Genomic DNA, 14,529 nt, shown 5'->3' on the forward strand with positions numbered 1-14,529 from the left:
TGACTGGCAGCACCCTTCCTGCGCTGGCCAGCGGCTGCAGCTCCCCGGCCACCGCCCGCAGCTTTGCATGAGCAGATGTGCATTTCGTGCTGCTAAGAAAATCCTGCCAGTATTTACATAGCGTCCAGGGGCACCAAGGGCACAAAGCTGAGCCTTTCCCACGTGGGCAATGATGCCACGCTGCCCTTTCCATGGGGAAAGCCAAACCTGTGCCATGTGTTCTGGCAGCGCAGGCTGGGTAAGGCAGTGGTGCTGCCTGTACTCTGCCCACAGTGGCAAAAAGCTGTTTTCCAGACAGGTTAGATCCCTCCAGAGTGGTTTTCCCCCGAGCTGACCTCTCCCTAGGCCTCAGCATCCTTGTGCTCCCTGAGAAGGCCCAGTGAGCCACTGCACTCTGGTGTGCAGAGGGCTGGTTGAAGCTGGGAATGAATCTGTTTTTTAAAAGGGGCTTCAGACAAGCCCTTGATCTGCACTGGAAAGATCCCCACTGGTTCTGCAGCCCTGTGGTCAAATGGGGGTGCAGCCTCTCTGCCTCACTGGGTGGCTGCTGGGTGCTGGCACAATCAGCCCCTGCTGAGGGAACCTCCCTTTCTCCATGCAGCACATGTCACACAGGGTCACTTCCAATACTTCCTGCATGGGGTTTCCTCACAGCTCTGTCCCAAACACACCAGGGCTATGAGCTGTGCTGCATTGCTGCTCCCCAAGGCACGTGGGTCCCTGGGGCTTTGCTGGTGTCTCTGAGGGAGGGCAGTGAGGCCATGGAGGCTGGGGAAATCCCTTAACAAGTCTAAACAGCCCCCCAAAAGTCCCGTCCAGCCTGCAGAGTTGAGTTCAAGTCGATGTGGGCTCTGCTGGCTCCAAAGCTAAGGGTCTCTGGCACCCCAGGATCCCTTTGGCACAGGTGACATCCCTGTGAGCTTGGGACTCGCTCATCCCCAGCCTGGCTCTGTTCTGTGGCACACAGGGGAACCAGAGGCACTTGGCCATTCTGTGAGGCACTGGCCTCACACGTGTACCATGTGTGGTAAGGAGGGGAAGAGCCACCGGGCTGGTGGGTTCTTGGTGGCATGCCACTGTCCCCCACCATGTCTGCACCAGGAGGTGGGAGAAAAATGCTTGTTCTAGGGCCATGAGCTAACTGGAGTGAGCTCATCTGCTTTTACTACTCCTATCATGAATAAAAGAGTTAGTATCGTGAATAAAGGAAGGAGCCTGGTGTGCCATAACAGCCTGTGCCGTGACTGGCTGGGACTGGAGGTGACACTGAGCCGGGGAGGTTTGTGAGCCCCTCCCAGGCACAGGGCAGAGAAAATGGAATGATTTTCCTTGGCATGGCCAGGAGATGCTGGCAGGACTTCCCTAGTAACCCCAACGTGTCTCTGCAGAGCCACCTGCCCCCAGCCAGGTGTGAGCCAGGTGCAGAGGAAGGAGCTGGGGCTTGTGGTACAGTAACACCTGGACCATGTTTTCCCCTCTGTACAAAATGCTTCATTTCCTTAGAGCCATGTCAGCACTGCAAAGGCTCCACTGTGATTTTCCAACACTTAAAAGCAGTGGCTCTCATGGGCATTTTTGAAGTTGTTTGAAAAAAAATCTGTGTGTGCATTACAGTGTTTGTTTTCTCTGATGACTATTTTTAATCTTGTTTTTCATTAAAAAAAATCAAGATAGATATGAATTGAAGCTGCGCCTTTAACCATGACGTGATATTTGCTGCCCAAAGCTAAACACAAAATAAGGGAGAGTTGGAGCATGTGCCTAAAAGCTGGGAAAGGCTAAAGCTTTGAATACCACTCGCTTGGCAGCACTGTGAGAGCCCAGGGACCACAGCCAGGACACCGTGCTGGCCAGCTGGCACCAGAGGGGTTAAAGAAGTGGGTTCCTGCAAGGAAAGAGCTGGAAGTGGGCTTTCCAGGAGGAGATACTTGCACCCCGGTCTTCCCCTTGGCACCCAGCCTGAGAGAGCCACCAGAGCACCCCTGAAAGGCACAGGGCAGCCCTGGGCAGCACCAGGAGTGACAAAGGCAGCGAGGGGATGGTTCCCTTCTATGCCCCGCTGGTTTCCAGCGCTGGAGAGGAGCTGAGCAGGGAGCTGCACCCTCCCCCAGCTCTCTGGCCCGTCGCTGGGGCTCTCTGCTTTTGTTCCCGTGCTGGGGGCTTGGCCAAGTGGTGTTTGGCTGGAGCCAAAGGCTCCAAGAGGCCAAGGGCACGGTGCTCCCTGGAGCAAGCCAAGGATGGGATGGGGGCCCTGCAGCGGGGCCTGTGGGAGTGGGGGCACCCTGAAAGCAGAGGCAGAGCCTGCCCCACAGTGCTGGCAGTGCCATGTCACACTCAGTGTGGTGTCACACTCAGTCCCATGCTGCCTGGAGACCACGATGCTCCAGGACAGGAGCAGCTCTGCACGTCCTGCTTTGCATTTCAGGAGCCCAGCCTTCCTGCAGGGATGTTCCTGGCTGAAGCCAGGGACAGAGGACAGCAACATGTGGGAAATGTGGTGGCACAGACCCTGACGAATGTCATGGTGAGCTATTTTAAGATTTTATCTCTCTAGCCTCTGACAAAAATGTGCTGTGGAGCAGAGCTTATCATGTGCAATTTGGCACACGGGGCCAGTGAGGGGGCAGTGGAGCTGATCCCTGGAGCTGGGGGCAGGTGACACGGAGCCAGTGCAGCAGCAGCCGTGGGTGTGTGCCACAGGAGATGGGCATGCACAGGGTCTGACCCAGCCAGCAAAAACCAGGTATCTGAGCCAAAGTCCCAGCCTCCCAGCCCAGGTCTGAATCAGGGGACTGCCAGCTTTGCTGTGCTCCTGGCTTCCTGGTGTGACCCAGAGCATGAGGATGGACCTCAGCTGGGACCTTCCCTACCTCCAGTTTCTAAACTTTGGTTCTTCCTACAGGGTTGATTGATCAGATGAATGATGTAGTCCCCTTTCCCCATGGCTGTGCCCCAGGAGCTCAAGGCATCAAGAGCAGAGGAGGTGAGTGGGCCAGGCTGTGAGCCCTGGGGTTGCCACCACCACCAGGTCCCTCTGGCTCCCCTGGGGAGGCCGAGGAGTGCTGGGCTGGGCTGGGCCACTGCAGACAAACCGTGCGAGGTGAGGAGGTGCAGCTCTGCAAACGCTCAAACCGACAGCAGCACCCTGCACTGCTGGGAGCTGGGGGCTCTGCGAGTTATCACCCTGGCCCTTTTGGCTGCTGGGGCTGGAGATTAGGGAGCTGCTCCTTATCAGCCCCCGGTCCTGCCCTTGTGGGGCTCCGCTTTCAGTCTTACTCACTGGAGAAATGAGTAAGCCTGTTGTAAGCACTGTACTGAGACCTGTGGGGCAGCGGGCTCGGGCTGTGCTCGGTGGGTTGGGGTGGGGGTTTTTAAAGCATCTCTGCACAGTGACCTGCAGCAGCCAGGACACGCTGCAGACACCCACCAGAGCTGGGGCTGTGCTGCAGCTCAGGGCCCTGCACATCCAGAGCTCACCGTGTCTGATGAGGATGGGAAGAGTTAATTCTGTGTGTGTGCCAAGGATGAGAGGGGAAATCCAAGGTCCTCACATGCCCACAATCTCCAGTGCCTCACTTGCACAGACACCCCCACGCCTGCCCCCAAACCCATTGCCTGTGCACAAAGCTCTTGGCCTGGCCTCTGAGCTTGGGGCCAGCTCCTGTGGGTGTGTATCCATCCATCCATCCATCCATCCATCCATCCATCCAAGCAGGCCTCAGCCCCCGCCTCCTCCGGGATCTCTACAGAGACACCATTTCTAGCAGTTTATTCGACAGCTACAAGAAAATATCCCTGCACTCTCCAGCTCCACAAGGCACGTGACCCAGACAGTGCCAATGGAATAAACATTTGGATTTAATTTATTATCTTTCCTGCAGGCTCTGTCTCAGCTGGTGGCTGCAGAGGGGCTGGGGCTGCTCCCTGCCTGTGGGATAGGGGCTGGGGCAGCCTGGCAGCCTCTACCCAACTCCATGGGATATTTTTATTTTTTTTCCATTCAAGCCTTTGCAGAGTTCCTGGCAGGACTGGAGCTTTCATCCAGATTGCAGATGCCCAAAATATCTGTATTCTGGGCTGAGCAGACTAGGCTGAAGTGCCCATGGTTGGCTGATTGAAGAGGACAGAGGGGAATGCAAAGAGACAGACAGACAGACAGACAGGAAAAGCACCTGAGTACGTATGGCAGCAGTGGGCAAGAGGATAGGGGATGCCCCCAGCTGCTGCCCCATCTCCAGGCATGGCTCTCACATCAGTGAGATATTTTTACTGTTTATCACCAGGGATATTTTTACTGTTTTTCCCAGTCTGATGAAGCCTGAGCTCAGTCCAGGACATGGTTTTGCCCCAGATTAGCTTGTGCTACCAGCCATTAAATTTGGTTGCATTGCTGTTATGTTATGCTTCTTATTTTAAATTATCTTCCAAACTGGGGTTCACCTGGCATCTTCAGAAAGCCAGGATTTGTGAAATAATAGTTAAAATGCCAGTTGAAATAAGGCATTTTTATGTATTCTTTCACATACACACACAAATACACACAGCTACTGATAAAAAACGTGTTTGTTCATACATCCATGTTTCTAATCAGATTTATAATGTATATAATATAAATGTTTTTCTACATGTAAAATTCATTGGAAACAGGAAACCAAATTAGTTTACCTTACTAAAGTGCCGTGAAATAAAGAGCAGTGTACACGGTTGAAAAGAAGGTAGGATGTGGTTTTTGGAGGGCTTTTCTTCCCCCGAGGGCTTGTTCTACCATGTTTATGTCTAAAACCTGCTAATTTTAAAGCCAGCTCACAGGAGACTAATGGCATGACTTACTTATTTCATTTCACTTTCATTTTGCAGAGCTCAGGGTTTGTTTAAGGTGCTCACATGTCAGCAGCTCATGCGAACACACCAGCGGATTCTACAGGAGACCACAAATGGCCGTGGGTGTCTGCACACACTGACCCCTCCGTTTATCCATGAACAGGAGCCACTCCAGTGAGCTGAGTCTGATTTTAAAAGATCTTTTGAGTGTTAAACATGTAATAAGATGCTCAGTGCTATTTTCAAACCAAGACATGTTCCTGGCTGATTTACAAAAGACCACAGTCTCCAGTTTTATGTGGGCAAATGCTTTTAAAAATCGGCTTCTGGGATTTTGGGTGCTCATCAATTCATCCTCTGACAAGCCTCCGTCTCTGACCTTTCCATTACCAACTTTTCCATCTCCAACTGCTTCATCAGCCTCCTGAGCATGGGCACACAGCTAATAAATCTGAGCCTTTAATTGCCCTCCCACACTGTGTGGCCTTATCTGAGCCATCATTCCTGTCCCTGTGCCTTGTCACATCTCTCTGCTTCCAGGTTTGTGCTGCTGAAGTCAGCAAAAGGATAAAACAACAGTTATTTGGGTTTGGGTTTAGGTACAAATCCCTGCAGTAACACACTCCGTGGTGGCATAGCCCCACATGATGTGTCTGACGTGGCTGAGTTGGCTCTGCCAGGGGGGAGGTACAAACCCTCTGCTTCTATCTCATGCAAGGTCCCATTTTTTGATTCTTTATTCAGCTGAAACTATGCAGAAAATTGTGGAGGGGAAAAAAACCCACAAACCCACCATAAATTCCCTTTCTAAAGACATCAGTAAGGACAGAGGGTGCTGCTGGCCCGCAGTGCTGATGCTGCGACCGCTGAGGCTCGAGAAGCCTCAGGTCCCAAGAACACCCAACGCCTCTGGTACCCAAGGAAGATTTATTTATTCCCCCACAATTTATCCCCCTGTCAGGAAGTTTCCTGCAGCCCTCCAGGAGAGTGGGTGCAGCAGTATCAGCAGCCACAGGTCTATCAGGCTGAGCAGAAGCTTTTCCAGGAACTATCTAGTGAAACACATGACCGTGCCCGGCCGAAGGGCGATACGTGACAGGCATTCACCGGGTTCCCGGCCAGTCAGTTGACTTTGTTATTCAAACTATTTTAGTGATGGTTTTTAATCCCAGGCTTAAGTTTTTCTTTTTCTGTTTTTTTCTTTTTTTTTCTGCCTTTCTTTTTTTACTCTCTGAACAAGGGAATCTCTACGCTGGCAGGATTCAGAGAGGCACAAAGGAGGGAAAAACAAGTTTCAGCCAGAAGAGAGGGGAAAAAAAAAGGATGCTGTTAGCATTCCCTCTATGTGAGGGGGTAAAACCATTTTGCTGTCAACTCTATTTTAAAGGGTAAGTGCCAACAGCAGCCCAGTTACTATGCAAATAAATCCTATGCTCAGCCTTTCCCTCTCAGCGCAAAGTTTTGGTGCTGGGGCTCGTTAGCTAGGAGAGCTGGGCTGTGGGGGTTGGCAGAGCCCCCCATGTCCCCAGTGCCCTCATCTTCATCCTGGGGATGGCCACTGGCTGGGGGTGCCACTGCAAAGCTCTGGACCTTGGCAGGAACCCGTGGGTGTCCCCAGATAACGTGGGACAGTGGGGGGAGTGCTGCAGCGGTGAGGGCTGGGTACCCCTGCTCCTTATCAAGAGCAGATTCAGGCAGCAGCTGGCAGCAGAGCCCTTGGCTGTGCCTCTGTGACAGGGGACACCCCACGGACAGGCAGTGCCTGGAAAGGGCAGAAATCTCACCCGAGCCATCCCCCTTCATGGCAGGCAAGTGGGGAGGGTCTGGCAGCAGCCACCTGGGGTACAGGGCTATCTCTTGCTTGCTGCTGCCGGGTGGGAAGGGAGGTGATGCCAGGACATGATGCCAGATTCTGGCTGGGCTCGTCCAGGTGATGACCAGCACTCCAGCACTGGTATTTATGGTGACGCTTCTGCATGACAGCACAGGGGCTGCCCGTGCTCCAGCCCACACGCGCCAAAACTCCCCCTGACAGCCCCAGTGTGATGGTTTCCCATAAAAAAGATTTGAATTTGTCATGCAAATGACTGGGCATGTGGGCACAGCTGTGAGAGGTGGCCTGGGCCAGGTCAGCTGCCAGCATGGCCACAGGGATGTGTCCAGGACAAGGTCTGGCCCCTCAAAGCTGGTTCTAGTCCTGGAACCTGCCAAGCAGATGCCAGGTGCTGCCAGGGCTGCCCCGCCAAAACCACCCAGCCCTTGCTGCTCCTCCCAATCCCTGAAGATTTTAAAACAAGCACTGTGACCCCCCTGCTCGTCCCCTCCCTTGGCTTCTGTCGGGCTGCAGCAGAGCTGAGCTGCCCAGGATGAGCTTCCTTCGTGCTGGAACAACATTAGGAGGTGGAAGAGGATGCTCCATCAAGCAATGCACTAAAAACAAAATAAAATGATACTTTCAAGCAATTTCAAAGTGATTTAAGCTCTAGCCCTGTGCCACCCTGATCAGTCAGGAGCCAGGCAGCCACTGCCTCTCACGCACACCCCACTGCTCATACTCTGCAGTTTGTCCCTTGTCCTGCTAACACAGCAACCCTTTGAGCTCTTCCCACTTTCCCAGCCTAGCACGGGACAAGGAAGTGCTTGGGCTCCTTTTCGGAGGCTCCCAGCAGCACCTGGCAGAGCAGCCCCGAAGGAGGACAGCAGAGTTCATCATTCTGCCCGCCCTCCCGCAATTTCACAGCCGCGTTTTCGCAAACAGGAAGGCGGCAGGTTGGGCTGTTGTTTTGATGTGGCTGTTTCTCGAAATGAGCCCGGAGCAAAACTGAGCAGGATCCAGGATTGGCACTCGGCAGCGCGGGGTGCTGGGAGCGCTGCCTGTGCCCTCGCTTCCCAGCAGTTTGGCCACCTTTCAGGAAATCAGACAGCTAAATGGAAAATCATCACTCTTTTCACTTCAGGGCGCACTGCACACATGGGTTTTTTCAAAAACAAATCGATTTTCAGCAGCCTTGTTGTCCCCATTGAGCAGGGGAGATGTGGGCCCCCAGCAAAGACAAAAGCCCAGTTCAGCAGTGCCAGGCACCCCTGCCTGGGGACGGGCACCTCAATGCTGCTGGGCTGGGGCCAAGTGCTCCCCAGCAGCTCCCAGCACCTCCATCCAAAAATCCTCCCCTCCCTTCTCCTCAGAAGGACTCCTGACAGGGAGAAAGAAGAATTGCTGAATAATCTCCAGCCCTGATAGCACTTCAAAGGCAGGGCTCGGGCCAGGCTGCGCTCCCGCCAGCGCCGTGCTGGATGCGGTGCTTGGCTCTTACTCCTTTGGCAGCCCCACACGTATCCAGAAAGTAATTACTTAAAAAGGAAATAAATGTCACCCACATGGTTGTAAGCAAAACCCCGGGCAGGATGAACAGAGCCCCACCAGGATCTGCATTCTCACGCAACACAAGCAAGGCAAGAGCGAGTTGTTTCCATTCATCGAGATACGCTGTTTACTCTGAGGGCTGCTGGTGACATTAGACATGCCCACCGTGGGCATTTAAGTTCCCCAGGGCAGCCACAGTGCTGAACTGCCTCTGCTTTCATCCTATGGCATCCTCTTCCCCCAGAATGGCTTTAGGCATCACCACCTGGAACAGCAGCAGATGCTGGTGCCAAAAACACGGCCCTTCCTGGCACCAGGCCTGCCGTGACCTTTATAGAGATGAACCAGATAACTGGCATGATCAAACAGAGTAATTTTATTTACTTTTACAAATTGATTCTTAAGTTTGTAACTGTCAAAATCTGAACACCAAACTTCTAAAGCAAGTTGGTTGGGAAAAGTCAAATGCAGCAGCAGAGCGGCGAAGGAGGCTCAGGGGTGTGAGCAACCTCCCAGAATCTCTCTGCTGCTGGCACCTGCCTGGCTCTGCTGGATCCGAGACACCCCCAGCAAATCCCCTTAACCCAGCCAGGGCTCTGGCAGACCACTCACTTTCAGATGGATTCAATTTTAGAAAAATAACCCCCAACTTATTCTAAGCAAATACCAGAAGGAAAGTGATGGCCTGAGAACTCTGGGATGAGATCCCATCTGCCCCACTGGAGCTGCACCAGGATGGCAGCACCTCCCACTCTCTGCTCCACACAGCATGAGGAAGCACTTGGTACAAGCCCAGAGAGTTCTGTGAGCTCAGAAACCCTCAGGTGCCTCGGGACACGCAGAGCAAGGGCAGCACGTGGGACACGCTGCAGGATGGCAGCAGGAGCTCTTCCCAGGGGACACGCTCCCAGCCCACCCCAGCACACTCAAGGGTGAAGTCCAGCATGGCCAGACCAGGTGGGTTGGGAAATACTCCCTAAGGCACTGCAGCCAAGCAAACATGGTACCAATACAGCATCGAATAATTTTAAAAGTTAAAATAGTTTATTGCTGTCTTTGTAGAAATGCACTTAACTTACATCGCCTGTTCTCTTCCTTTATTTGGCTGTTGGATTACAGGCATAAAAAGGTTACATTTACCCATTTGTTCAGTGACATAACACCTTTTTCTCTATTGCTCCACTCCTGATATTCTCCTAAACCTTGCTGGCCAACAGCCCCAAATCTCTTTTACATAAATACTGTAAATGTCTCCATAGGTTGCAGCATTGTAACAAAAGATCTACCAAAGTAGACAAAATGTTCAGTATTCTTGGTTGGTTTTTTGCATTTAAAAATATACCTAAATTTGAGATAATCTTAACAGAGTAACAATTACAATAAGAAAATAGTACAGTGCGTTGACTAAAGGAATATTCTGCTCTCCTTCAAGCCAATATTCCCTTTTGCATGTTGAAGTGATTCAGCAATTACTTAAGAACTTTTACCTACATACAATAATTTAGTAAAATGAGAATTAAACAAGGCAGATACTTACTACTATTCTTCTGTCTGCAATTCACAGCTCATGCGAATAAAATCGCAATAAATATTAAAAAATAGTTTTTCTTTCGCTTTTTTTTTTTCTGTAAGGCATCTCTGAGTATTACAAAGTTTTTGTACAACCAAAAAATAAGATTGCTTTTTTTCCATGTTCTCCGAGTACCTCTGTACCTCACCAGTAAATAAGAGGATTGTAGGCTGGATGAGGAAGGAAGGGCTGACGGGGCAGGGGGCGGAAAGAAGACCACAGGTGATGGAAGCAGACCGCGATGTGTGCAAGAATCTGTAGTTTTCCTGTGAAACATTTCAGCCGCTTTTAGAACATCTTCAAGACAGTATCTGTCCAGATTGAAGGAACAAAAAAAAAAAACCAACAACAAAAAAAAAAAGGAAAAAAACTTACCAGAAGTCCACTTTCATAAGCACAGTCAGACTGCAAGGATTCGGGTTCGCCCTCAACACTATAAATAGCTTAGGTATCGATATGCACCTACATAAGGGGGATAAAGGGACGGGGTGATTTTTTTGTTTCTTTGTTTCTTTTATTGTTTTTTTGTTGTTTTGTTGTCCTAGTCGCATCCTTGCACGGTAAGGGATTGTCCTGGGAGGCCGAGCGGCCCTCACTGCATGCGGTCGGGCTGCAGCTGCTGGGGCTGGTACTGCACGAAGGCGGTGGCGGGCGCCGCGGGGTTGCTGGCGGTGAGGGGCGGCTGCACCGTGCCCGTGTAGCCGTATCCCACGAAGCCGGCGGCGGGGGAGGCAGCGTAGGGGTACTGGTCGTAGGCAGCTGTGGTGTACTGGGAATAGGCTTGGCTGGCGGCGGTGTAGTCGATGTAGGGAGACGTGATGGACTGCACGGGGGTGGGGATCACCACGCTGGGCTGGATGATAGCTTGGGGGTAAACATAGTGAGGCGTGAGTCTGTGGAGGCAAAGGGAGAAAGTCAGTGAGGGGCTGGGCTTCCCCCCGGCCTGCACATCCCCTCTTCCCCCCAGAATTCACGTGCATCAGCCACGGAAATGGTGCTGCCCAGCAGTGCTGCCCTCGAGTGAGGGGTGCTCCCTGGGGTGGGGATGAAAAGCAAACACTCCTAGACCCACAGTGGGAAAAGTGCAAGGTGAAGCAAGGATGGCAACTAATACACACACCCTGGTCCCCATGGCACGGATCTCCCACTATCCAGGCCGCTGGTCCCCAAAATAACCTCCTGGAAGGCCATGGCAGCCCCTGGCTCACCTAATTTCCTTGGCCCCCACACACCCTGCCTGTCCCTGCCAGCCCTTCTGCCTCCTGTATTCTCCACATCCCACCATCCAAACCTGGGTGGAGGGTCCTGAGGATGCACAGCCCCTGTTGGGGGCCTCCTGGCACCAGGGACAACGTGTCACTCTCCACTGTCCCACCAGGAATGAGCACTGTCCCTGGGCACAGCCCTGGGCCTGCCAGCTTGCCAGGTGCTATCAGTTACTACACACTTACACCATGTTTCCACAACACTGGATGTTTAGGGAATGCTACAGGGTGTTTGTTGTAAAACATGAGATGTTAATGCTGCTTTCTTCCCCCCAGTAGCTGGCAGGGCAGTGACACTCCTGTGTCCATGAGCTGTCACATCTGCCCCTGGCATCTCCACTGCCCTTTCCACAAGGGTCCAGAAGAGCTGCTTCTCCCAGGTTTGCCCCTGCCCTGAGGTAGCTGTGCTGCTGAGAGGAACTGAACAATGTCACAGTCAATTAAAGTCCTTAGATGGAAAGATCCTCGAGGTGATTAATGCAGGAGTGCCCACTAATTTGCTAGGAACTGCTAATGAGGAGGAAAGGCGGGGGGAAAAAAGCATCAAAATGAAAGGGCTGTATTTTCCAAAGGGCCTACGTCAAGTCAGGCCCCAAGCAAGGGCAAAAAACTGTGCAAACCTGAAGGTTTAGGTACATCCATACAAACTGCCATGGGCCAGAAAAAAATAGGGAATTGCACATGGCCTGGGGAGTACGACAGGGTGACACATCTGAGGCTTGTTTAAGAAACAGGGTTATTAAATACCAGCAAATGGCACAGTACCAGTGGAAGATCAGAACCACACGCATCAGAAAGGGCACCCTGAGGAGAAGGTCTCTTTGGCCACTGCTTGCTGAACCACATAAGGCCACAGAATGAAGCAAAGCCATCCCCTGAAAGCTTCTGCCACCCGGTCTCCAAACCCAGCTCATTCTGGCAAATAAAAATAACCCCAAGGCAAAACTCTGCAGGAAGATTATGCAGATTCAAATATTTTGGGGATTTTTGTGTGGATGTGTGTGACAGCACATTTTCAAACACAGCCACTTTTAAAAGCCTCCCACGGGCTCTTCACAAGGCACAGGGCTGTACATGGCTACCCTCATTCCACCTGAGCATCCTAAATCTCAGCCACCACCTGCAGCATGCTGGGGTCCACCTGGGGCTGGTCCCACCTACCCAGCACTTACAGGGCTGTTCCCACTTGCTTTACAACCAGCACTGGATGGTTTAATCTGCTCTTCTGGCAGGAGAAAGGCTTCTCACAAACAAGTGCTCATCTGAACCGAGTTTTCTCTCCTTTTCCCACTCCCATATGCAGTTTGGTTTTGCTTGAGACAATTTGCATGACAAGAGAATGACTGCTCTCCTCTCCCCACACAGCAACACTGTCTCTGAAATCAGGGTCCTTCCATATGCCCAGGGCAGCAGGGAGGATGGATGATGGTGAGCAGAACCTCAACTTTTGATTCAGTGCAAGACCTTCTCCTGAGGCCACAGACACCCCTGGACAGCAAGAGGGACCTCACAGCCTTTCAGTCCATAAACACACCATACCCAGCATCACCCTGTGGGTAACAAGAATGAGATGAGGCAGCAGAAATGCATTGAATCCCTTTTTGTTCAGCTCTGATCTAAACTGAGGCCAGCACAGCTGAATCAGAGCTGGAGCTTAGGCACCAGCTCAGCCCAAGGGCACTTCATGTCCACACTCACACCAGGCAGTGGCAGCCGCCTCGTGGAGGAGCAGGGCTCAGTCCCACCCAGAGGCTCCTCACGCCCGTCACTGGGGGATTTTCTCTTTCATTTTGTTTTAAATAACACAGAGGTGCAAATGCTGCTCTCTGGGCCTGCCAGGGCCTGGGAAAAGGCTCTGCAGAGGCACGCCCAGGCTCTTGGGGATGACATGAGCAGACTGTCCATGCTTATTGCTCTACCCTGGTAGATCAGCAGCTCAGACAACCTCCTGCATCCCAGACTGGGGATGGATGCTCTGGCTGCTCGTCACTGCTCCCTACACCTCACACCCTGCCCCCAGGCTTCCTGGTACTCCAGGGCCCAGCAAAGTTAAAATCACTCCACAAATGCAACAAAAAATGCACAATCCACTGAAAACCACCCAGCAGCAGGAGCAGAGGAGGGGCCTGCACTTTTCCTGCCCACAGGCAATCCACCTGCGCTCACCAAATGACCAGAACAGTCCGAGAGACTCCCAGCCTGACTCCCACCCTGTTTGAGCAGCTCCTCCATGTCCCTTGCTGCCACCCAACTGCTCTCCAGAGCCGGCAGAGCCCAAGTGGAGGATGTGGTGCCATCAGGGCGAGTGGACATTCCCAGCTCATCCCAAGGAACTCCGCATTGTTGGCTTTGCTTTCACACGTGGAGCGCCTCCACCGCAGCTCCGTGGTGGGCTTGGACACAGCAAATCTGCAACATCCTGCACTACATTTTTCCCTTAGCAAGGAGAAATTCCAGCTCTTCAGTGCTACTTGGAATAAAAAGCACCATTAGCTTGGAAGACAGAAAGTACTCCTGTACCCTGCTTCCAGAAATCCATCCCACCAGCCCAGTGCATACACAAGCACACAACACACACCACAGTTGGTACTGCACTAAAAAATCACACTCAGCAACTCCAGGATCTGCTTCTAAAGGGAATGTAAATGTAAAAGGGAAGGTTCTTTTGGTCTGTGAGATTTCAGTAATTCAGCTAGAAATTTCAGGCAAGATATTGTGCAGTTTGGTCTTCTGAATTAGGTGGACACATGGCAACTCATCGATCAAAACAAAACACACAACCCAAAGTAAGGTCACTCTGATGACTTGCAGCTACAAACAAAACAAACCAGTGCACTAGGATGAAGTTCTCTGCTGGCTACATTCAGCATCCACAGAAAACCTTAAAATAATTCCCCCTCTTCCATTATTTCTGCAGATGATCTTTCAGGAGATAAATTTTAAAAAAGCAAGCTGTTCTAGAGTTCTCCTTCTAGAAAACAGCAAACTCTAATCTGAATTTCTACAGGATGAGTCACATTTGTGTTTTAAGATGCCTTTCCCTTCCTCCCTCCCTGCAGTTTTCCTCCATCCCCCACGATAGGTCCTGCCAGCCAGAAGAGAACTTCATCAAAAACACACACGGTGTGATTATAAAACATCAACCAAGTGATCAGCCGTGGCCACCACACACCAAAGTCATCCTGTGAACAGCAGATGGACGAGATGCTGCTGGCACAACAACAGATCACGGGCAAAGGCCACCCAACACAACGAGCATGGTCAAACCTAAGCCTAGAGGCGGCGGTGGCACAGGAGGGACAGCAGGAGGGACAGCAGGGACTTGGCAGGGCCGTCATGGTGCCAGCCCATGCTCCTGACCACGTGGCACCACGCCACGCTGCCCCGGCAGCCAGAATTGAAACAGAACAAAAGAGATGGTTACAGAGCCACTGGCAGAGGGGACGCAGGCTCTGTCCTGCTTTGGCTGCGGGACAGAACAAAAGGGGCCCTGTTTTGGTGCAGGCAGG

General features: G+C 52.0%; 1 protein-coding gene and 1 long non-coding RNA gene across 4 annotated transcripts in view; one reads left to right on the forward strand and one right to left on the reverse strand.

Annotated features, from left to right (window-relative positions):
- Positions 1-5,293, forward strand: part of LOC108446856 — a 10,856-nt gene extending 5,563 nt beyond the window's left edge. Inside the window, exons 1-3 of one of the 3 annotated variants that reach the window (XR_001862175.1) lie at positions 20-2,524; positions 2,903-2,983; positions 4,858-5,293. This is a non-coding gene — a long non-coding RNA (uncharacterized LOC108446856). The other 2 variants (XR_001862176.1, XR_001862177.1) reach the window with 2 other exon arrangements.
- Positions 5,294-9,207: 3,914 nt separating this feature from the next.
- Positions 9,208-14,529, reverse strand: part of RBM38 (RNA binding motif protein 38) — a 14,398-nt gene continuing 9,076 nt past the window's right edge. Inside the window, exon 3 of the mRNA XM_008634935.2 lies at positions 9,208-10,648. Within this exon, the coding sequence (XP_008633157.1) occupies positions 10,348-10,648 (301 nt within the window). The 3' untranslated portion in view covers positions 9,208-10,347. The remainder of the gene's footprint in view (positions 10,649-14,529) is intronic.

Source organism: Corvus brachyrhynchos, unplaced genomic scaffold (assembly GCF_000691975.1).
Source record: "Corvus brachyrhynchos isolate BGI_N302 unplaced genomic scaffold, ASM69197v1 scaffold10, whole genome shotgun sequence".
Lineage (NCBI taxonomy): Eukaryota > Metazoa > Chordata > Aves > Passeriformes > Corvidae > Corvus > Corvus brachyrhynchos.